The sequence below is a fragment of the Solea solea genome, chromosome 5, assembly GCF_958295425.1.
Source record: "Solea solea chromosome 5, fSolSol10.1, whole genome shotgun sequence".
Classification (NCBI taxonomy): Eukaryota; Metazoa; Chordata; class Actinopteri; order Pleuronectiformes; family Soleidae; genus Solea; species Solea solea.
The window spans coordinates 24,201,008-24,225,388 of NC_081138.1; the positions used below are offsets into that span (position 1 = coordinate 24,201,008).

A 24,381-nucleotide genomic window follows, 5' to 3' on the forward strand; every position below is an offset into this window, starting at 1 on the left:
GATTGTCGTGACACAGTAGTTCTCCATTTGCCAGTTGCTCTCACATTTTAAGGCTAATCTCAACTGTCCGGGTATCGAAATGTTCGGCTCATCATCTTTGCTTATACACTGGTTTTTGTTTTTTTTCATCATTTTTGAACCATCTGGATTTTTCTGCAAATGTACACTTCTGACATAAAGTTATTTGTAGTTGTTGCCCCGTTTGAAAGCAGCATTTTTAGTGTCTGGCATTTCTGACAGGTCCTTAAATGCAACAGTCAAAATATCACATTGGGGTGGGTACCATAGTAAAAGAAAATGACACAAACTGTCTAGTGGATAATAGCAGCGCCAATAGCTACCAAAACACCAAAGCAGACCATGAGTGAAGTTAGTCCTCTTCTATATACAGTAAATACTGTATATAGTTAATTTTGTGAGGCAGAATGTTGCATATTGGACCTTTAAGTGTAAGACAAACGCTGTGTTTTCACTTGCAGAAAAAGCCCCAAATATTTTCTGAAATCTCTGAGGAATTTCAATGTCAAAAAACTATGAATTCATGCGTTTGTCGTTCAGACAGAGAGCTGCATGTTTTGATACCCAAATGGCGTGGAAATTGGCCAAAACCTGTGAGACGTGTGAGCGAATGAAAACGGTTACGGGTCAATAATAAAAGAATGGAAAACATCAGTGTGGATGCTGACGCTGACTCAGCGTTCACACTTTTTATTGATGGGGAAACAATTGCATTAATAGCAGTTTCAGAGGCGTAGTGACTGTGACATCACTGTTATTATTATTCACTACCGTTTACACAGAGTTTTTATACCGCCCCTCCGTGTGAACGTGCTTTTACCGACCAGTCTTTTAAATTAAACTCTGCCCTTATTTGAATACCAGCTTCCACTTGAGGTTGTACGATCCTCAGAATTATTCAACATGTCAGACACGTGTGCATTTTTTCTTCTTCTTCCGTTTTGTTCAATTCACAGAGATTTACCCAGCACGTGAACAACGGACGATATTCTCATCCGACATGATTGAGTTTTTAAGTGGACCAATTCTACTCTGTATTCCATATAGTAGGAAAATAAATAAGGTGTATTAGATATTTACTGTTGAGCTTGCAATTGCTTAGATGTTGGACATGCTTGCATGATAATTCTTTCTTTTCTTTCTAGAGATTGTTATCATGGATTTTAGATACTGGGGAGCTCCGTCTGCAACACAGTCCAAAGCGGTTTGGTCAATAGGCCCGAATGCAAGATTAGCCTATTTTAAACTGTTTTTTTTTTTTAATGTTTTACAGTTGTTTTTTTTGTAGGACCGACTTACTCGATACACTAAAAACACGGCGTCTCAACACTGTACCTCCGTTTGCCTTTGCAGTCCACTAAAGTCTCTCCTCAGTATTCACTTTACGACAAACTTCTAGACGATGGAAAATGGCTGCGCAGTACTGTGTTTTACTTTTTCAGTAGCATAATTTATGCAAAAGGTGTGGGTTTTTTTGTATGTTGTAAATGGATATATTGATAAAAAAATAAAATAAATGACAAGCAACTATTCAGCACCCGTTCAGACGTGTGCTTTGTCTGTGTGCATCATGTTCAGAAGATTCATTTCCTCAAAGGGAAATCAAATTTGAACACACACTAGAATATTTTAAGCAACAGTGAACATCTTATCTTCTACCGCTTTTATCCTCCACATGATGGTCACGGGGGGGGGGGGGGGGGGGGGCACATAGAGACAAACAACCATCTGCTCCCTCACTCGATTAGGTCAATTTAGAGTGTCCAATTTGCCTAATCCTAATCTGCATGTTTTTGGGAAACTGGAGAACCTGGAGAAAGCCCCTCCACGTACACACACACACGTGGAGTAAATGCACACTCATACATGTAGAAAGTCCATAGTTCAGCAAGGGTCGTGAACCCGGGTCTCCTTGCTGTAAAAGCAATTGTGATTAACGATAAGGACAAAAATAGTTAAATATTGAATTTGGGCTGTTTTCAGGCTTTGGAGGCTAGGCTCCTTATCTCCAGTGAAGGGTTTTCTTAACGCTTCAGCACACCTATGCTTCCATATTTGTGGCAACTGTACGTCAGTGCACAAAGCAGGGGCTATAAATTAGTCCCAGGAGGGGAAGTTCCTTCTCTGCATTTAATCCAAACCTTTCTAAAATTAGGAGCAGCGGGCAGCAACTGAGCAGCGCCCGGGGAACAATGGAGGTTACCATGCTCAGGGGACTCGAACCTGTAACCCTCCAGTTAAAAAAAAAAGAATCCCTTAAATATTTAAATATCTTGTATTTGCACTGTAATGAAATGAATATGGGTCAAAGGTATCTGCAAATCATGGCATTCTGGGTTTTTTTATATATTTGAATGTTTTATTTGTTGACTGTCAGAATATAGACAGGACAAATGAGAGAGCACAAATAAATAATATTGTTTTTACTTTCACTTCTTCGTGTATGTAGATGATTGGCGGTCCTAAAACCCCGGTATAGGCTCATTAACACCAACAGATGGAGAATTGTTGAAGACCGCTGGGATAAATTGTGGTCTACAGGAGACAGAGTGTCAGGGAAAATGTTCATTCAGTGTGTGGCGACTATAAAAAGACACCTGTCTTTTACCTGCTAATGCATATACTACATTCAATCAAGAATGCAGGTGCAGGTATTGGGACGGATCGTTGTCCTGTCTGGTTCAGTGTAATGTTTGTAAGGTATTAAACTTCTTATGAAATGTTAATTCATGTCGTTTTTCTGTCCAGCAAACTGTTTGAACTGTTTGCCAGATAACTCAGTCGGCCCTCTTACAGTAACAAGTCATTATTATTATTATTATTATTATTAATAATAACAACATACAGTTGATATATAGTTAAAATATATTCTGTTTAGAAAAAATCTCAAGAATGTCAACAGGAGGGTGATATGTACAGCACGTGTGTGTGTGTGTGTGTGTGTGGTCACGTGTCAAGAAAGAAACAAAAAATTAAAAGTCCATTTGTATCATGACATAAAAACACAACATCAAAATGGAGCCCGGCGTCGCAGTCCATCAGCAAATAGAAATGATAAAAACAAGAGTCCCCTCGTTTGGACCAGTCAGGACTCTGGGAGGATTCAGACATCTGTGGATCTGCTGCTTTTCAGATCACTGAAGAAAAACACACACAAAGATGTAATGCACAATATAATGCAGAATAAGTCATTTGTAGTCAATTGTTGATATTTGATGTGAGCGGCTTGAAAAGGTTCCTGACTCGCCCAACATAGAATCCTGGTTACTTCTGAAGCCTGGATCTTTAGTCATTCCAGGCCCTTGTGATTTACAATGATCATATTTTTCACTTCATGATGTTCACAAAAAGGCGTAGCTTGAACACTTTCTATGAAGCCTGTGTCTATAATGCCTTAAAACACAATATGCACATAATTAAGAAGCCATAAGAAGCATTTTAGGTGAGTCATGTTTTGGCTGTTTACGTCGTCTTTTTAACAATAGTTGCTGCATGGTTGGAGAATTGTGTCTTTGAAATGTGAGGTTAACAGCTTCATAGTTTCATAAATGGTCTAAAATGACTGTATCGGACTAATATCAGTAGTATCGGACACAAAAAATGGTATCGTCGCATGCCTACTTAGGAGTGCAGTCACTGTTAACTCACTGAAATGCATGGTTCATTTATTTCTGTGTGCTTTAAAGACACTTTAACGCATACTTTCACATTTATTTCAATAATATCAAGAATCGCAAACGAATACCAACTACTGCTCACTTACCGGAGCTCCTCCTTTAGCCGAGCCAGTTTGTCATGTAGACGCTCATTCTTCACCCGCATGGGATTGTTGGGGACGAACCACGCTGCTATAAACTTACACACCACCACCACGTGCTGCAAAACACACACACACACACACAACAATTTACGTGACGTCATCAGATCAGACGAGCAGCACTGCTTCATCTAAACCCGGCGTACGAACCTCAAACAGGATGACAAAGGCGAAACGCACAGCCAGCACTACCCAAAACTGAGAGGTTACCGCGTAGTCCTCGTTACTCCTGTAGTCTCTGTAGCTGTACACACAGGAGACACTTTGTGAGGTGCATCACATCTATGTAAATATTCTGTATGTTTGCCTCAGGGCACAATCAGAGGTCGTCTTACTTGCACTGTGTAGCATTGAAGCCACTCTCTGTCCACATCTGTTCTTTAGTAAAGTCTTTTCGAACTGCTGGGTTACTCAAAAAAGCCGTGGAAAGGGTGTCTCTGATGTAGCCCTGCATGCAGCTGAAAAACACGCACAAAACACCACACGAGTCACAACACAACACTTATTGTAAGTCGCTTTGGATAAAAGCGTCTGCTAAATGACAAGTAATGTAAAGTAATAACACGGAGAACACTCGGCTGACGTATTTGTGAGACTGAAACGTCACTGACTCTGTCTGAGAGATCCCAGTTGCGCATGGGCCGTAACGGTAGCGATAGACAAGGCGTGGAACGAAGTCTGACGACACGCCGATGACTAAACCGTTAGCGATCACCGCCAACACACCAATGGCTTCCAACACCTGTGTCCACACACCTGCAGGGAGAAGATCGTGAAGTGTCACACAGAAACATGCGCACACCAAATTGCATTCTGTAAGGTTTTCGGCTGCATTTATCCGTCTCTGGGCAGCAGAAATCAAATTGTATACAGCAATGTGCTTTCTCTTGTTGGTCATGTGTCATAAAGCTGAAGTGGGATGAGCAAACAATGACTAAGTTATGAGTAATGGAACCAAAGACATTCTAAACAGGATTCTAAACAGATACTGAGAACAGGACATTTTTCCCACATTGGTTAAACTGAATAAAGAATGTTGGTTATATGGCAGCTTAGTAAAGACCCGGATATCAAGTGTAAAGTCTGTTCATAATTTGAAAGTTTAAGACATTCACGATCCACAAAAAAAACAACATTTTTCAACCAAGTGAATTCAAATTGTTTGGGTATGAAATTGTTAAACTGAATTACAGGAAGTTGCCAGAAACTGAACTCGAAGCACTCCTGTTTGACTTTCTTAATAACTACTGTCTTTGTTTGTATTTGTAATTTGTGTCATGGTTTAATAACTGCCCCACATTGTGGACAGTCAAGTTTAACCTGACCTACAGTAAGTGCCATAGTGTCAGTAGTTCTGACCATCATAAATGAGTCAAGCTTATAAATTACCCAAAATTAACCCATTCACGTACACACGTGTATGACTGTGTGTCACTCGTTCACACCTTGAATGGTCAAAACACTAGAAAAGCACAATATACTGCAGCTCACCAATGTCGTTAGTCTTCCTGGGAACCAGCCGACGTTCAAGTCGAACCATCTTGATGGCATCGAGGCGGATCTCGAAGATGTTGTTGATCAGGGCCAGCAGGGGGGCGAGGGGGAACGCGGCCACAAATATGGTGGTGAAACTGAACTGGACCACTGGAGTGCACAGACAGCAGAGCCATAACGTGGACAAATGTTCTTAAAAAACAAATATTTTGTTTAATTCAGTCTCAAAAAATATTGGGACTCTATACAGAATGTATTCATTGTCTATAATTGGCTTTTGTGATACTGACAGATGTTTCGATTTAAATGAGTATTATTTCCCCTCATATTTGAAAGAATTGTAAGATCCTTTTGAAACACTGTTGTCATCATCAATTATTTTTGGTCACTTGAAGGCATCATTTCAACAGTAAATGACTGTGGTGTCTTATTTGATCAGGCGGGAACACGTGAAAGCAAATCCACCCTCAGGACACACATTTAATCACGCCTTATCAGCTTAAATCCTATGGGTTTCACGGTGAAATGAAAGTATTTTTACAGTGATTCATTTGTAGCCACTGCTATAGTTTCATTTATTTTCTTTGGGTTTCTCCCTCTCTAGGAGTGTTTATACGCCCCAATGCTCTTCCTGACACAATCTGGTGAAAGGTGAAAGGTGTGTTAATACCAGGTCAATAAAATGTCTAGTTTATAGTTCGGGTTAGTCGTTACAATAATCGTTTTTAACAGTAATGTCCAGGTTTTCGTCAGGATTGTCTGTAAATAAACGGTGTACCCTCATGACTTACCCATTTCCAGGAACTCATTGAAAAGGCTAAAGGCATTTGAGTCGGCCATTTGATAGTTTCGAATCCAGTCCCGGAGTTTGCAGATGTCACATGCGTCAACATTTCCCTGGGCTTTACGACAGCCTTTCCTGTAACAGTGGCCACACTGTCTCTGCAGCTTATTTACGGTTTTTCTTTTTAGACACGTCTTTAACCACCTGGAAAACACGTGAATGAATTTACTCTGTGAAAGCACACTGCTCGTACACATCAAACCACCAGCACACTTACGGCACTGTGAATTCAAAGATGTTGTTGAGAGTCTGTTTGAGCACCATGATCACGGCCATCTGAATGAACAGGTCTGTTAAACAACCACTCGGGTGACACTGCAAGACACCGAAACACATCGGAGAGTTAGAAAGGAGGACACATGTGATAGATAGATGTGTGATATATATCCTCACCTCCTCCAGTCTCCAGCGAGCGATACGCACATAATTTCCTGGATGGCCATTTATTCTGTGAGAGATGATCAATTTCACATCAAAAATCTGAATTTAACATCTCAGTACAGGCTCCTATGGTGACAGATTTCACTTTTGAGTTCTGTGAACAAATGCAGCCGTCTGTAACACAATCTCATAATAAATGACAACAGAAACCATAAAGATCCAGGATGATTCAGTTGATATTATTGAAGATAAAACAATAAGGTTATCGTCTTGTGCTAGTTCTACCTTTAAGTGTAATGGGAAACATAAGTGAATTTAAAAGTGTTAATGATAAAGTGTGGGGCGGAACGTCCACAGAGACACAGTTGCAGAACGAGAATCAGTACCTGCCGAGGAAGAAGGCCACGTAGAAGAGTGAAGAGAAGAGAGTAAAGAACTGGAAGGTGAACATCTTAATTGTGAAGCTCCTCTCTGTGGAGGCAAATGAGTTTGTCTTCTCTGAAGACGCACGCACACACACACACACACACACACAGAAAAAAAACATTAATATAAGTGAATAATCAGTACTGAATACTGAATAAAAAACATAAATTGATTCTCACCTATGTGACAAAGCTTGAGGGCAACCCATCGATTCACCTACAGGTGAGAAACATAGATTTACAAATTTATGAAACCCTTGGCTGGATCTGTGGGATCTCACATGATGCAATGTAACGTCATGTCATGTACTTAATTTATATAGCCCTTTATAACAACCTACAGTTGACCGTTGAATGTGCTTTACAAAATAAAAGCATTAAAGACACACAGCAGCAGAACAAATTCATGGAGCATTAAATCAAAGCATAAATAAAGAATAAAAAGTGAACTAAAAAGAATAAAAAAATCATCTTTAAAGCCATTCTGAATAAATATTACAACCATTTGGACCATTACTCTTCATTTGTATAGTATAGCATGAGAAATCATGAACAGTACATTTCAGTTAATGCTGGTATTTCCAAAGTCATGTAACAGTAGAGACCATGTTCAGATAACGGATGCAGCAAACAAATGATATCGCATTGTTTCTGTTCATGAAGACCAAACATTGGCAGAAGAATAACACCAAAAGTTACACACTGGAGACTTTAACATCAACTGTATCTATCTTGTTCTGGTTCATCCACCGTTCATACACAGTTCATCCATAACCAAGTATGTGGAGAAAAATGTCTTTTATTAATGTTCTGAGGCTTAAACATTGGTATAGAAAACGTACCCGTGTCATGATCTGAATGGTAAGATAGTGCACGACGGCTCCCAGCATCATGGCCATGGCGGAGGAGTGATCTTTGATGAACTCCGAGTTGGCCTCAGCCAACAAGGCAGCAGCCACAACTCGAAACACCACCAGAGATTGAGCAAGTCCAATGATGATCAACAGCTGGAACACACACACACAAACACGTGGACATGATGACTTTTGTTGCTACTGGGACCTCTACTTTGGTCGCTGTTGCATTCGAGTACCTGTCTGAGCTGCTGGACTTCCCTTCACTTCATGGTCTGTCAGCTGGGACACAATGAAAAACACATTTTAGCCACTTAACAAAATGGCTCACCTAATAAAAACATGTGCCTGATTAAGTCCAATATATCTTAAGAAAGATAGCACATAGGAGTTTGCACAAGTGACATAAGTTGGCGTCACTTTGGTGAATCCAAAGCAGGTGTAGAGTTTATTAGGTGAGCTTTCTGTTCAGTGGCTAAATTCTGTTTTTTCTTGTGACCCCCGTTAGCAGACATGTTTTTAGTGTGGGCAAGGTTCCATGTCTTGGGCTGATTTCAGCTCTGGCAGCTCATAGGGTGCATGCGAAGACAGTCATCGCAGACTATGAGCACAGACTATGTGTTGCTCACTCTTCATACAACTAACTTCAAAAAACTATTCCTTTGATATCATGAACAACTCTTGCAAATGGGTGATTTAAATAAGAAGCAACTGCAAAACGATGCCTTTTTACCCCATCTGACTTCTTGTTTAGACTGTTGTCTCCATAGCAGTTGTCCTTTGCTCTGTCCTTCAGTCGTGGCTGTCAAAGAATGTGTGCGCGCGCGCGTGTGTGTGTGTGTGTCTTACCATAACTGTGACCAGGATGAGGACCAGAGTGCTGCGCAGGTAGGAGTGTCTGAACTGTTTGGGCATACAGTATGGATCGTTGATTATTTCCATTATCAGTTCCTCCTGTTAACACAAAAAGATCAGGTCACACATGTACACGCAAAGATTCCTGTTATTGTCATCACTAAAGGCTTAGTAACAACAACAGTAAATATGGAAATGGCATTAAACCGAGTCTTTATAATATGGTAATTACCTATTTTGATCCCCAAACTTCCACTGATGGTAACTTTTTAGTTATTCTCATAACCCCGCTTTTATGTGGATATTACTCATATCATGGTATATAATGGTATAACTGTAAGTCCGTAACTGTATGTGCTATTTGTCTGTAAACAAAAGATACACTATCATTAATGTGTGCCAACATGGATACCTCTTCTTCACACCAGTCGTAGACCTTCCACTGAGAAACATGTCTGGCTCGATGTCTCTTCCACAACTCCAGGAACAGAGTAGCTAAAAACACACAAAGGAACACAGTATGATGCAGAGCAGTGATTCTCAAACTGGGGTTCATTTCACAGTTTGAGTACAGGACTGTGAAAAGTTTGGGAAATACTGATCAAAGATAATACATATGTGCAAACATGGCGACAGGTTGCTGCAGTGGATCCGGTTCTTTGTAGATAGTGTGTTCTGATGATTATATTGGACAACACATGAGAGGAGACAAGAAACTCACCCCAAATTGCCATAAACATAGCGAAAGCCACAGTGCCCTCGTTGTCAAATAGATGGCTGATCTGTGTGAACATAAACATATTACAGATTAGCACAACTGCAGGGATGGGATGATGCAATGACACTCTGTACACTGTTTCATGACTGGTTTTACAAACACATGGGGGTGGAGTCGATGTTCTCTACAACCTGCTGCTGTGACCTCACTCTGTTGTGAAAGTATAGTATAAGTGTGTCAGAATCAAGAGGAGTTCACCTTAGCATAGGAGCAAGTGTCTGAGAGCTTCCACACTTTGCACTTAATATCATCACATCGAGGACACATGATGATGCTGGAATTACACACTTCCTGACTGAGGACACACACAGAAACAAAAGAGTAAAAGATCAGAGGGATATCCCTGCAATGTGGTACTCGGGTCGCCAACTTCCTGATAATAGGATAATAAGGATCACAGTTATACTGGATACATGTACCACACAGTAAAAGATGCAATTTTCCTGTTTTACAGTAGTATTTCAATACAACAATACACAGAACTCGTAGTGAAGACAGATGGAGAGGGCCTGACAGCAGGAGGATGACTTTATTTTCCCTTATACAATCTTCATCAGTGGACTATCTGTAATTTTTCTGGCCTGGTTTTGCACTCCCTTGAGTGTGTTCCGTATCTGTCCAATACAGAGCACATCTTTTATCTTTCAAATATGGAACAAATCTTTATTTTAGAGAACTGTCGGCAACCCCATGTGGTACTGACACACAGTAAGTGATGATTTCTCCATGTGCTGCTTAAAACCAGCTTGAAACATTGCTGGAAACATGACTGCCAGTGGGGACACAAGGTAAAACTGATTGTAGCCACTTAGCAATAATTCTGCAGAGCCCGCCCACATTTGACAGTGCGCCCTTTGTTGGGCGGCTAAAATTAGTTTCTCATGTGTAAATGGTCATGTTTATATTGAGAGCAAACATGCCTGTCTGTGCCAGCACAGTTCAGTTAGTGCCGCCTCCGTGCTCACCTCCAAAACCTGAACAATCACATTTTTAAATTCTGCACACCTTCAAAAACTGTTTTATAACGAGGAACAATTTGCCACATATTATGACATTTATGCTGCTGACTCACATGAGGGGGTTGGTGTTGAAAAAGGCAAGTCCATACAGGAACACTACAACACCCAGCACAGCAGCTGGTACCAGCAGCTTGGTGTACCAACCTAGCCACAGGTAGTACAGGGCCACCTTCTCTCCAAAGTAACATCTGCGGGGGGGGGGGGTTAATGAAGACAAAAACAAATACATCAAGACAACAGAGACTGTAATACCAGTCACTAACGCCTTAGCTCTTATTCAGAGGAGCTGAGGGACAGCTGGCAAACACAGGGATTCTCTCAGTCTTTCTGTTAGCTCTTTCAAACAATACGTCTTAAAGTGATATAAAGTAACCTGATCCAGGAAGTCAAGCAAACACGTTAGTGTTGTGTTACATTTCACATGAGAAATGTGTGCAACCAGTGTGCCTCGTTATGGTAATTCAGGTTTTTCTGATTGTGGGTACATAATGCTATGCCCTGCTGCTGCTAATGTGTATTTGTTTATATGTAAAAGCAACAAACTGCAGCTTTAGCGAGAACGGAATAACAGAAGTGTCTCTGGGATGAACAGTTTGCAGTTAGACGTAGTGAGAGAACAACGTAATAACACTAGAACAATCCAACTATAATCATTTTTTGTGGCAATTAAAACACAGCTGCAGGTCAGGTACTGACTTGACTTCATTGTAGGGTTGTCCTGTAAACAGGGCCGACCATCGAGCCCACTTTCTCTTCAGCACTTTCTGCTCTTTTCTCTGTGAATAAAGAAGAAGATATGTGTAAGTATAATTTGCCCATGTGTACCGTGTCTCTTTGGCACAAACAGATGGGGCTTACCTCATGGAGGCAGAATATGGTTTCAAAAACGTCTTTCATCAGCAGTTCCTTCAAGTTTTCTGTGAGAAGGAAAAAAACAATGCGTCTATTCTTTCCAGCATCGTCACATGCTTCATATCTGTGCCTTTTAAAAGTCTGAAAGTCTGCTGGTGTCATGTCATACAGAGCCACAGATGATGTCCCACTCACCCCCTGTGTTGATGTATGTCTGATGAAGAATGAAATAGACAATCCTGATCCTGTGGAAACAATTAAAGACAAATGTCCACGTGGTTTGTATGAGTGATGTAGGAGAACTTTTTTGTCATGTTTTCAATCATGTTCACCTAGAAATTGTATATTTTCTTCTATTTCCTCCCTTTCCTAAGGTCAAATGTCTCACTTATACAGTATGACTGTTACCTGGTAGCCTGCGTGACAGTTCCCTTCACGTCTCCACACCAGTTGCAGGAGTCGGAGACTTTGAGAAGATATTGGTAGTGTTCGAAAATGTCTTTTGGAGCACGCACGCCAAAGAACACTTTGTCATCGTGAACAATCCTCTAACACAGACACACAACAACAACACACAGAAGTGGGTTATCTTTGATTTTTGATACAGTCTTTTATCTGTCAGGTCAAAGGTTTTTGAAGGGACTTACAGTGATGGTTATGTTTTTCTTCTCAAGCTGCTGGAGGTAGGCTTTCTGTCTCTGACCCTTCTGGTCAGCGTCATCATCGTCCAGCTTGTTGGCCACTAGTACATAGTCAAACGTTCTATGTGTGGACTGTTCAAACACAAAATAGTACGACTGAGCCACACAGGATTATGCTTACAGATTGTTTGACAGCTCAAAATAACATTGTAGGAACTAATTGTCTGGAAATGACTCACTGGTCAATACTGAAACATCAATAAGCATTCGGACAAACGATACTGCTATCCATATTCACATTACACGTGTTTAACACCATCAAATCTGAGGTAATGCATTGTTAACTTCATGAAAAACTTACAAATACAACATGATATAAACATGAGGTACAATGTTTTTGACATTTCTGTAGGGTCCTCAGTGCAGTGTCCCTGTTTCAACGTCAAATGTGCAGCTACTAACTCGAGACAACAACAACAACAACAACAACAACAACAACAACAAAGGGCTGATTGGTTGTCTTTGTGTTGACATTCATTTTCATCATCAACTGTTGTCTCCATGTTGCTCTTTTGATTGGTTCAGCGTCACATTAATAACCACATCCCCTCTCAGTAAAAGTACATCCACCCATTGTTAAAACAAAGCAGACAGAAGGATGATCTGATTAGGGGAAAACAGCTGGAGGACAGTGTGTGGTCAACTGAAGATGAGGGGGGACAAACTGGTGTTTGAAGGGCCCGTTTCAGAAAGCAGGTTTAGTGAAAACTCTGAGTTAGTTAACCCTGAAATGAGGGAAACTCCGCTTTGTTTCACAAAGCCAGCTCGGCACGGCACGACACGGTTTAGGTTGTATCTCCACCTACATACTCAACTCAACACATCCATTATGACCAGCCTGTACGTCCACTTGGCTTAAGTCACCACATATCAAATCCAACCTCCACACACACATCACATCTGAATCAAATCAATCAAAAAACTATATTTTACCAATATTTTAGAGACGCCCCCAAAATCTCACAAATCATGTTTCCAGGGGAGCTCATGTCTCATTAAGGGGGGCTGAGACCCCCCTGGCTCCCCCGTAGTTCACACCAACACTGTGACTGTGTGCACATTAAGACTCTGTCTATATCAGAGCTCCATTGATGATGGCTTTTTTCATTCCCAATGCACACGTTTAACTCAGAGTGAACATACACAGAGTTGATTGAACTAATGCTGATCAGCTGTTCTAAAACGGAAAACTCAGAGTTTGAGGTTTTAACTCAGAGTTTGTTGAACCTGCTTTCTGGAACAGGCCATTGGAGTTTGTGGCGGATGTTTGATCATGTCATCATCGCAGTCTAATTCAAGCTGCCTGTGGTAACCTGCACTATGATAAAATAACAATAAGATACTTCAAAACACACTGATCAGTTCACAGTCTGACTTTAGTCTTTTTACAATCTGTCCTCGCTCTTTCGTCACTGTGTTTACAATCCACAGCCTGAGCTCCGTTTATCTCTGGTCAGTCTAGTTTTCAGTTTGTTTGCAGTTGCTAGGGTCTGTCCACTGTCTTTCTTCAGTGTTGATAGTCTGCCCACAGCCTGTTTTCAGTTTTGCCTCAGTCCATCTTTAAATATCTCAGTGAGTGACGCATGAAAAGTTCAGATGAAAAGACAGAGAGACGATGAGTGGATTCTTACCGTGGGAGGGAGTAAATGCTCAGTTCCATCTTTTTGTCTCTCCCAGAGTTCATAGTCGCCCTATAACACACAGATAAAATATGTATCACAACTTTTGTTTTGACATCACACTGTGTGATCTCATAGCAGAAATAGTCTGTGTTAACAAAGCGCTTTTCCCTCTTTACATTAGTTCTTGCCATTCATCCACTCACTCACACACCATTCAAACACTGTTGACACAGCTGCCGGGAACAATTTCGGTGTAAGTGCCTAAGGACACATCTGTATGCAAACCAGAGGAGCCAAAGATCCAGACTCTGACTTCTTGGTCGGAAGACAACGCACTGTATCCACTGTACCACAGCACAAGCAAGTGAAAGGGCATTCTGTCAAACCTTAAATGTCCCTTTACATTAACACACTGTTGTGACTCATGCAAACACACTTTTTCACAGTTTAAATGCAGGTCCAAACTTGCCCAACATACTCCTCACATCATTCTTATACCATGTGCTCTCCTGCTGCTTTGCTCTGACCTCTAGCCTTTAAACATCCAAAACAGTTTACTGCTGCGTGCCTTTTACGACAGAGACATGTCTTGAGATAAGACAAGTTTCTATTCTGGGGACACAATGAGGTAGATCAGAGGTAGATACCGGAGAGAACCTTTGACATGGGCGTGACTTGACTGCTCTCAGTGATGGAACTGGTTTCTCTTCTGACCTACTGAGCCCAGTGTTGCTGAAAGGTTTAGAATTTACAATTTTTCTGAAGCTACAGTTAATGGCAGCGTCACACAAAAAGCAGAGTCCTCCACCTCCTGCCTTTCAGGTCCACACAGACTAAGCAGGACAACATGATCTGGCCTGCAAAATAACAACCAGGCCTAGTATTAGTATGTGTCCTGAGTGATCTAATCACATGTGGACAGCTCCAAGTTCTGATGTGTGAATGCACCTACATGTAAATGTGTCCTGAGATCCACACTGGGAGGTGGTCTGAGACACACATTCTTTTACACGTCTGACGACCTCTGACCTGCTGCTTTTTTTTTTTACACTTGTCACGGCTCAGTCATTGATTTAATTGTAGCCATTGCCACACTATGAAAACTAGTCAACACTATTTTTTAATGACAGTATGAGCAGTGCTTTGACTCACTCAGCTCCTCCTGACTCTTTTCTGTGTCTAACACACACACACACACACACACACGTTTGTTCTTCATTCATAGTGAGGACCCTCATAATGCATTAACTAACCCCTTACCCTAACCATATCATCACAACTAAAGTGACTAACCTAAACCCAATTCTAACCCTAACCCTAAAATCAGGGCTTAAAGCCCTTTAAAGATGTGAGGACCAGCCAAAATGTCTTCAATCCATATATTTATACTATTTCTGGTCCTCACAGAGCCATGAATACAAGAACACACACACACATGCAAACATATTAATACAGTCAGACTCCTTAAGACTAATTAAGAATAATTTCCTCACAAACAAATACGACATACATGTGTATTTGCATCCAATGCCCACTCTTGTTTGCTTATACTGTTAATATGAAAATAAACGCAAAGATTTCTAAGATATTTTTTAAAGGCATGAAACCAGCTGGAAACACGGCTGAACAATTAATCATTTTCAAATCAAAATTGCAAATGAGATACAAGATCTCTTCTTTAAATATTCTTAAATCATTCGGCTCTAGGAAGCAACACTTAAGATTTACACTGTGATGAGGAAGAAGAGAAGAGAAGATGTGCATGTGTTGTTTTTGAACATGTTGAAGTCAGGTTCACAGACAGCATCCATGATAAGCTGTAACTCATTGATGAGGTTCACACCCATTCACACACATCCTCATGTGCGCCTCACTAGTAGAGCTGACTAATAATCAATAATAGAAATATCCAAACTGCACGATGGCCAAAGTGCAACATCTAAGCTGCAGCACCTGAATTATTTGAGTAAAATATTTCGTTTCATTTGTCTGACATATATTGTGATTGCAATTCGATTTGTATACATTTTAAAGTCAAGCTTCAGTTAGTACTGCTGCGTATAGATATAAAATAAAAAATAAATGATCTACTATACCAAAAACTTAATAGTCTGAAACATGTTGCTCTATAAAAACAATGGCACAGAACCCAGAACAATCAAAACTCGAATGACTCAATCACAGCCTTTGAGATCTACTAATGGCGTCATGGCGTTTCGATGAGTAAACAATTAAGTGTTCAGCCCTTTTTCTTGGTAAAGGCAAATGTGTCACAGCAGCGTACAGTTATAAACAAAAGCACGGTGGTGTCACAGTAATGTCCCGCCCCAGAAACCATACTCTCCAAACGCAATGGAACATGCTCTTTAATTACACTACAAATCTACAATTGCGTCATCGTGAATTTTGACATTTTCTTTCAGTAAAAAAAATGTACTCGAATAATCGTTGTTGTTTCTAGTAAATACTAATCTCAGTATTGACTACGTGAACGTGTTTACCAGACTTAAAAAGGACGATGTCCCCAAATGTCTTGTTTTGTTCACAAACAAACAAACAAACCAGAAGGTAGTCACATTTCTCCTCACAATCTGCTAGGGCTGAGCAATTAATCGCAATTTTATGGAAATCACAATATGGCAAACTGCAATTTTCACAATATTTGACACACATCTAAACTACCATTTTAGATTAATGATTGTCTTACCTTATACACATCTTATTCTACAGACTGAAGGGGAAATGTTTGTTTCTCACAGTAATCATTTTAAATGTGCTTTTTTGAATGAAAATGAGAATAGTGATGTAAAAATGACCATATCCACTGATATTCCTGTCAAAATAATCGCAGTTAGATTTGTATTCAAAACCGTTCAGCCCTACAATCTGCACTCTTCCAACATACAGACTGGAAAACAGCCTCTTCCAAAAGCTCTGAACATGATGTTGAAACAATTACTCGATTAATTGAGAAAATAATCGACAGATGAATGGATTATTTTATGGTAGTTGCAGCTCTAAACACAGTTTTACATCTCACCAGGACAAGTGCAACTCATTAATTATGTGTTGCCTTGTGAACATATTGCCGATAACCAGGGGCGTCACTAGGTTTTAAGGACAGGGGGGGCTTAGCCCCCAGGAGATGCACAGAATGTGAGCGAACGTTTAATTTCACAAACAGCTAACAAAAACTGAGAAATGGCACGTTTTGGACAGATTTAACAGAGATACTTTACTGTGCAAATGTTTTAGGCCACCATTACATTTTTAACACAGTACAACAACAAACACAGGAAGTACTGTATGTTTACAGCATTAACAACAACAACAAAAAGAAAAAAATCCACATAGTTACAGTGCCGTATTTAACCAATGCTTCTTATTCATTAAGAGCCCACATGTATTAGCCAAAACTGTATGCAAAAAAAAGAGCACTGTGTTCTCAGAAAGTACACCATTTTAAAATAACATGGCTACAATTGGCAGCTACTTGGTGGGTGGAAGCATCAAAGAATGTCGTCTGTTTTTAAGGGTGGCAAAGGCGTCTATCACTCTATTGTGATTTAGGTGCTGAAGCTCCTCTTTTTCAATTGACATGACTGCAAGACTGTGAATGCCATGACTTTCACTCACAACACAATAATTGTTTACTCCCAAATATTTTGAAGTCACACAGAATATATTTTGGGCACATATGTGACTAAAATGGTTGTAATTTGAAGCCCTGAAAAAATATAACTTAATTACATAAATTACAGTTATATTAAGGTACTCTTGAAAAACAGCAGAAAGTCCCACGTAATTGCCAAATGCTCCCTGTTTGACAAATAAAAACCTGGCTTACACACTCTGTAGCCGAAAGCCCCCTGTACAGGAGGCAGCATGAGATGCGTGCTGTATGTCTCTGTGCACGTCTTACCTTTATTGTTTGCGGTCAAAAGTTACATTTCAGCTCCAAAAGAACTCTGCTACTTACAGTAGCTAGCTAGTTAGTCCGAAATGCAATGTGAAGGTCCTGGTTGTTTATAGAGTTAGGTGTGCACTCTTCATATTATCTTTGGGGTGACTTCCTTCTGGAGCATCAGCTCCAGCATCAGATGCACACCGTGAAACAGCTCATTCACGTATGATTATGTGGATAATAATAATAATAATGATAATACGGTAGTAATAATAATAATCACTCCACCACCCCTATTGACCTGAAGGAGTCAGGGCAGAGGAGCAGAGAGAGTGAGAGGGGAGAAACCTCTACTGGAAAGGTGAGTCTAAAGGATTTCACAGGATAGAGTCATTTGTGATGCAGACAGTCCTGGAATTTTATGGAACTCAATATGAATATGAAATATGAAACATTTCAGTCCAAGTGCACCATACAAGACTTATTTAACTTGAGCTTTTATTTAGGAGAGTCAGTGGCGTCATTAGGCCTATGACTGCAGGCCTATCTCAACTTTGCAAGTGTTGCATAATGCTTTTCGCGTATCTTCTATCGACACCCTGAAAAAACGCCCACACCGCTGACATTATCTCTCCTCAACACACACACACACACACACACACCTTGTGCTGCACTTGCGTCACTGTAACATGTTCAAAGAAATGCAGCATGGCCTCCCCTTCCCGACACACATACACAAACAGCAAATAGACGGGTATTAACATCGGTTGTTAAAATCGGCGCAGTTTTACTCATTGGACCGATGCCGATATGTTAAAAAATGACGACCATCGGCCGATACCAATATTAATGACGATATATCGTGCATCCCTACAAGAGAGTGATGTATAAGCCAAATTAGCCTGGCCCAAATATTTTCAAGAGTACCTTAATATAACTGTAATTTATGTAATTAAGTTATATTTTTTCAGGGCTTCAAATTACAACCATTTTAGTCACATATGTGCCCAAAATATATTCTGTGTGACTTCAAAATATTTGGGAGTAAACAATTATTGTGTTGTGAGTGAAAGTCATGGCATTCACAGTCTTGCAGTCATGTCAATTGAAAAAGAGGAGCTTCAGCACCTAAATCACAATAGAGTGATAGACGCCTTTGCCACCCTTAAAAACAGACGACATTCTTTGATGCTTCCACCCACCAAGTAGCTGCCAATTGTAGCCATGTTATTTTAAAATGGTGTACTTTCTGAGAACACAGTGCTCTTTTTTTTGCATACAGTTTTGGCTAATACATGTGGGCTCTTAATGAATAAGAAGCATTGGTTAAATACGGCACTGTAACTATGTGGATTTTTTTCTTTTTGTTGTTGTTGTTAATGCTGTAAACATACAGTACTTCCTGTGTTTGTTGTTGTACTGTGTTAAAAATGTAATGGTGGCCTAAAACATTTGCACAGTAAAGTATCTCTGTTAAATCTGTCCAAAACGTGCCATTTCTCAGTTTTTGTTAGCTGTTTGTGAAATTAAACGTTCGCTCACATTCTGTGCATCTCCTGGGGGCTAAGCCCCCCCTGTCCTTAAAACCTAGTGACGCCCCTGGCTGGGGGGCTGCAGCTAACTTATTGTTACTATCAGCAGTGATACTTACTCTCTTGAAAAAATGTCGTATATCCATTCTTGTTCACGTTCTTCTCCTAATGCTGCTCTAGTCGGTTCTGTGTGCTCCGCTCCCGGTACACACACTGCAGGTACCCAGGTACCGAGTGCAAGCTAGGTTGCAGGGAAAACGTGGACTGGATTTCAGTGATTTGGGCGTGCTCTATATGAACAAGTGGAATGGACTCGATAACGACGCACTGACTCTGACTCTCTACCGCTTCCATAAGGGAAACTAAGATTTATGATCACATTTAAGTTAATAATAACTGGTTATATGATTATTTATCTAAACTCAAATTCTCGCCACATTATATTGAATTTGTCAGCACTTTTTTGTAAAAAAAAAAAAAAAAAATCTTTTTTTTAAAAATGAACATAAAATTATTTAGGGGGGCTTAAGAATATTTTAGGGGGGCTTTAGCCCCCCTAAAATAGGCCTAATGACGCCACTGTGTAGAATTACTGTGTTAAACTGGTTTCAGGGGATGTTTTGTGTTGTGTTTACATGTTTACATGTTGTCAGTTTTGTTCAGGAGCCACACACCTCTCAACCTCCAAGGACCATTTCAATTTCAACAAACTAAGACTTTTTACTGCAGTCACGCCAGCCGTGGTTCGCGAGTGCCTGGTCACATCAGCCGCACGTTGTTTTCTAGTGCGCGAATTTACAAACGTTTACGGTAATCGTAATGAAACGGCATTGAGAAGCTGGGAGGGACTGTGAGGAGTTCAAGATTCATGCTGCTGGGACTGAGTATCGTTCAGCTGCATCCCCGGAGAGCAATAACAACACTCCGGCGTTATGGAAGTTATTTATTTAGTTATTTACTTAAACTCTGTTTACACACACCGAAACAGACGATTCCGTCAGAAAACTCACAAAAAAGAAGAAGAAACGAAGTGAAAACTTGAAAGTAGTGAACTAAATACGTCCCAGACTACCTGCAAGCGTAATATGAAGTATTTTTGGAGTAATCCTCTGTCAAAATACCCAACAGAGGACATGATTAAGTCAATTTCGACCTACTTCGACATGGAATAAAAACCTTATTTGAAATAAGTAGTCCAAGAGTCATACACTACTGCACTAAGTACTTCCTAGACTACACGTATGAACAATATGAAGTACTTTTACTGTGTACTTTTGGAGTAATCCTCTGTCAAAATACCTAACAGAGGACATGATTAAGTCAATTTCGACCTACTTCAACATGGTATAAAAACCTTATTTTAAATAAGTAGTCCAAGAGTCATACACTACTGCACTGAGTACTTCCTAGTCTACCTGTATGAATATTATGAAGTACTTTTACTGTGTACTTTTGGAGTAATCCTCTGTCAAAATACCTAACAGAGGACATGATTAAGTCAATTTCGACTTCGTACTTCCTAGTCTACCTGTATGAATACCTCTGTTGGGTATTTTGACAGAGGATTACTCCAAAAGTACACAGTAAAAGTACTTCATAATATTCATACAGGTAGACTAGGAAGTACTCAGTGCAGTAGTGTATGACTCTTGGACTACTTATTTAAATTAAGGTTTTTATTCCATGTCAAAGTAGGACAACATTGACTTAATCATGTCCTCTGTTAGGTATTTTGACAGAGGATTACTCCAAAAGTACACAGTAAAAGTACTTCATAATATTCATACGTGTAGTCTAGGAAGTACTTAGTGCAGTAGTGTATGACTCTTGGACTACTTATTTAAAATAAGGTTTTTATTCCATGTCAAAGTAGGTTGAAATTGACTTAATCATGTCCTCTGTTGGGTATTTTGACAGAGGATTACTCCAAAAGTACACAGTAAAAGTACTTCATAATATTCATACAGGTAGACTAGGAAGTACTCAGTGCAGTAGTGTATGACTCTTGGACTACTTATTTAAATTAAGGTTTTTATTCCATGTCAAAGTAGGACAACATTGACTTAATCATGTCCTCTGTTAGGTATTTTGACAGAGGATTACTCCAAAAGTACACAGTAAAAGTACTTCATAATATTCATACGTGTAGTCTAGGAAGTACTTAGTGCAGTAGTGTATGACTCTTGGACTACTTATTTAAAATAAGGTTTTTATTCCATGTCAAAGTAGGTTGAAATTGACTTAATCATGTCCTCTGTTGGGTATTTTGACAGAGTATTACTCCAAAAGTACACAGTAAAAGTACTTCATAATATTCATACAGGTAGTCTGGGAAGTACTTAGTGCAGTAGTGTATGACTCTTGGACTACTTATTTAAAATAAGGTTTTTATTCCATGTCGAAGTAGGTCGAAATTGACTTAATCATGTCCTCTGTTGGGTATTTTGACAGAGGATTACTCCAAAAATACTTCATATTACGCTTGTAGGTAGTCTGAGACGTATTTAGTTCACTACTTTCAAGTTTTCACTTCGTTTCTTCTTCTTTTTTGTGAGTTTTCTGACGGAATCGTCTGTTTCGGTGTGTGTAAACAGAGTTTAAGTAAATAACTAAATAAATAACTTCCATAACGCCGGAGTGTTGTTATTGCTCTCCGGGGATGCAGCTGGACGATACTCAGTCCCAGCAGCATGAATCTTGAACTCCTCACAGTCCCTCCCAGCTTCTCAATGCCGTTTCATTACGATTACCGTAAACGTTTGTAAATTCACGCACTAGAAAACAACGTGCGGCTGATGTGACCAGGCACTCGCGAACCACGGCTGGCGTGACTGCAGTGACTTTTTGACTGAGACGAACATGTCAAAGTGAGTGTGTTTACCTTGGAGGTCGTGAAGAACATGTCGGTACGCCGTTTTTTCCCCACACTTTTAGTCACAGAAGAAAAGCAAATAAATCCAGCAGCGTGGTGGTGACCCACGCGGGGTTCTTCATGGGGCTGTGTCCTTACCACGAACACTTAAAGCTTCATCACGACACTCGTCCACTTTATCAACACCTGACTATTTCCATATTAAACACTGAGCTCATCAACATCAACCTGCTCGCTTCCGCATACCGACAGGTGAGCGCGCGACTCATGGCTGCGTTCCCTGTGTGAACAGGTAAAGTAAATGACGTCATCGTTCACCGAGAAGGGCCACTTTGATGGTGCGTTCACAGCCCACGGGGAAGATGAAAACTTCTTCTTTGCACAGTACATGCAGTAGTGCACAAACTTTTTACACCAAGTACTACCTGAGAAAACATTGAGCTCTTGAAGTAACACGTGTATCACCAATGTTAAAACACAGCAGGGTGATATGAAGAAGCTTGAGTAAAACCAAAAGAATAAAGCAATACATCTAAACCTGCTTAAGTGTGATGTGATGTGTGTCTGTTTCTGCAGTTTCTGCTCATTAACCAAAGACAAAGAGCTTGTGATGCACCAGATTGCTCGGCTCTCAGATTGGGAATGTGCTGAAAAAACAGGTCAGGTCCATTGAGGGCCCCACCTTGCAAAATACAGGATTCAAAGGAATTTATGTTAACATTAAAGTGTCTGATACCACAAAAACAAGCACGTAAGGGGCTTGTGGAATTAAATTCAACTGAGTTCCATGTGATTAAACACACACATTAGCTCAAAGCAGATTGAGATTTTACATTATTCACAGATTAAGCAATGAGCTAACAGTTAGTGAGAGTGAAGGCAGTTTTATTTATCTGCACCACACTGACTTTGTCTCAAATGGTTGAGGTGAGAGGAAAGGAGAGGTGGGTGGAAAATGGGAAGGGAAAGGAATCTTTGACATTTTCTATGGTTATATACAGATTTTGCTGCTCCGACATGCTTCAAACAGATATACAGAACAAAATCTAATACATTGTATGCTATATTACAATAGTAATAGCGAGATTAAATGCATGCATGTTGTCCCCGCGTGTGTCTGTGTGTTTTCTCCGTGTTTTTCGGTTTCCTACCACAGTCCAAAAACATGTGGATTTGGGGATTAGGCAAATTGGACACTTTAAATTGACTATAGGAGTAAGTGTGAGAGTGAATGGTTGTTTGTGTCGTGTGTGTGTGTACCTGTCCAGGGTGTACCCCAGACAGGTCAGCTGGGATAGACACCAGCGCCCCCCTGCGACCCTCATGTGGAGGATAAAGTAGTACAAGATGAATGGAAGATCACTGCCATCACCTTGACAAGATGGACCCAATCCTTGTGGCATTAAGTTTTAAAAGGAAAGCAATGTGTATTGGTGAAGCATTAAATTTGGCAAAAAAAAAACTCAGAAAACAGCCAAAACAGCCAAAAACAGTACCTCAGATTACCAATTATGTGTCATATTTATACATGATAAAAGCATCTCTGAGAGTAGGAGAGGTATATAATGTGGCTGGTTTCTGTGGGCAGATTAAATGTGCAAGCTATTGTAAACAGAGCTTCATGGGGATGAAGGATGTTGTGAGGATGAGATAAGGGAAAATGTGCTTTTAGAATGTCAGAGGACCAAAGTTTACATTTATGGAGAGATGCTATGAAGTGGTCTTATCTTAGGGTTTATTTTAAGAGTGGTGACATTATAAAAAATGCATGTGAACCAGGGTGAACCCTGAAATGTTTTAGTACATGCATTCACTGAGAGGATTATTCTATTTATTTAGATGTGGAGTATAACCTGAGCCTGCTCAGTAGTTGAATAATTAAAAAATAAAAGTATATCTACTTCTAAAGACAAACTGTATTTTACAAGTTGATTTACAAGATTATACAATAACAAACGAAGAAACAAAGAGTTGTCTTCTTTCATCTGCCTATATAACAGCACAAATTCAACGCCTCTTCATTATTTCTTTATTACGTGGTACAGACAGTCCACACTGTTGGGAGACAGATGAGCAGGTGTCAGTATTTACAGACGACAGGAGCCCATATCACCTTCTGAGGTCACCATGCAAAGCTCCCTTTATAAAAGCAGCAGCAGTGCAGTAACTGAACAGTGTGGCCATGCAAATACTGTTAAGTCTTATGCAAACTACAGACCACATGCAAATGCAAACTATAGACTGATAAATGCTTAAATAAATTAAAGCTGCTACTCAACAGCAGACATCTGAATACTGACTTTATGTTTTCATGTTCGATGAGGTAAAACACATTCTGTGAGTACAAATGCACACAGACATAATTTATTTCTGTTTTCTGTTTGCAAAGAACATGTGATGTTGTTTTTTAACA

General features: G+C 40.0%; 1 protein-coding gene across 2 annotated transcripts; it reads right to left on the minus strand.

Moving 5' to 3' along the window:
- Positions 1-2,343: 2,343 nt before the first annotated feature.
- Positions 2,344-22,260, minus strand: LOC131459244 (anoctamin-9-like). 2 transcript variants are annotated; one of them, XM_058628793.1, is made up of 24 exons: positions 21,978-22,260; positions 13,670-13,729; positions 11,985-12,110; positions 11,746-11,885; positions 11,533-11,582; positions 11,344-11,402; positions 11,182-11,261; positions 10,539-10,673; positions 9,665-9,761; positions 9,410-9,470; positions 9,101-9,183; positions 8,683-8,787; positions 7,822-7,986; positions 7,160-7,196; positions 6,941-7,052; positions 6,567-6,621; positions 6,391-6,488; positions 6,121-6,317; positions 5,327-5,479; positions 4,447-4,591; positions 4,171-4,293; positions 3,986-4,079; positions 3,782-3,894; positions 2,344-3,155 (listed from the first exon to the last, which is right to left on the minus strand). In XM_058628793.1, exons 1-24 carry the CDS (start codon positions 21,996-21,998, stop codon positions 3,122-3,124), a joined length of 2,343 nt encoding a protein of 780 aa, XP_058484776.1. In that variant the 5' UTR covers positions 21,999-22,260; the 3' UTR covers positions 2,344-3,121. The 2 variants fall into 2 exon arrangements, with proteins under 2 accessions (XP_058484776.1, XP_058484775.1); XM_058628792.1 differs by lacking the exon at positions 21,978-22,260 and adding an exon at positions 19,216-19,586.
- Between the last annotated feature and the right edge of the window lie 2,121 nt (positions 22,261-24,381).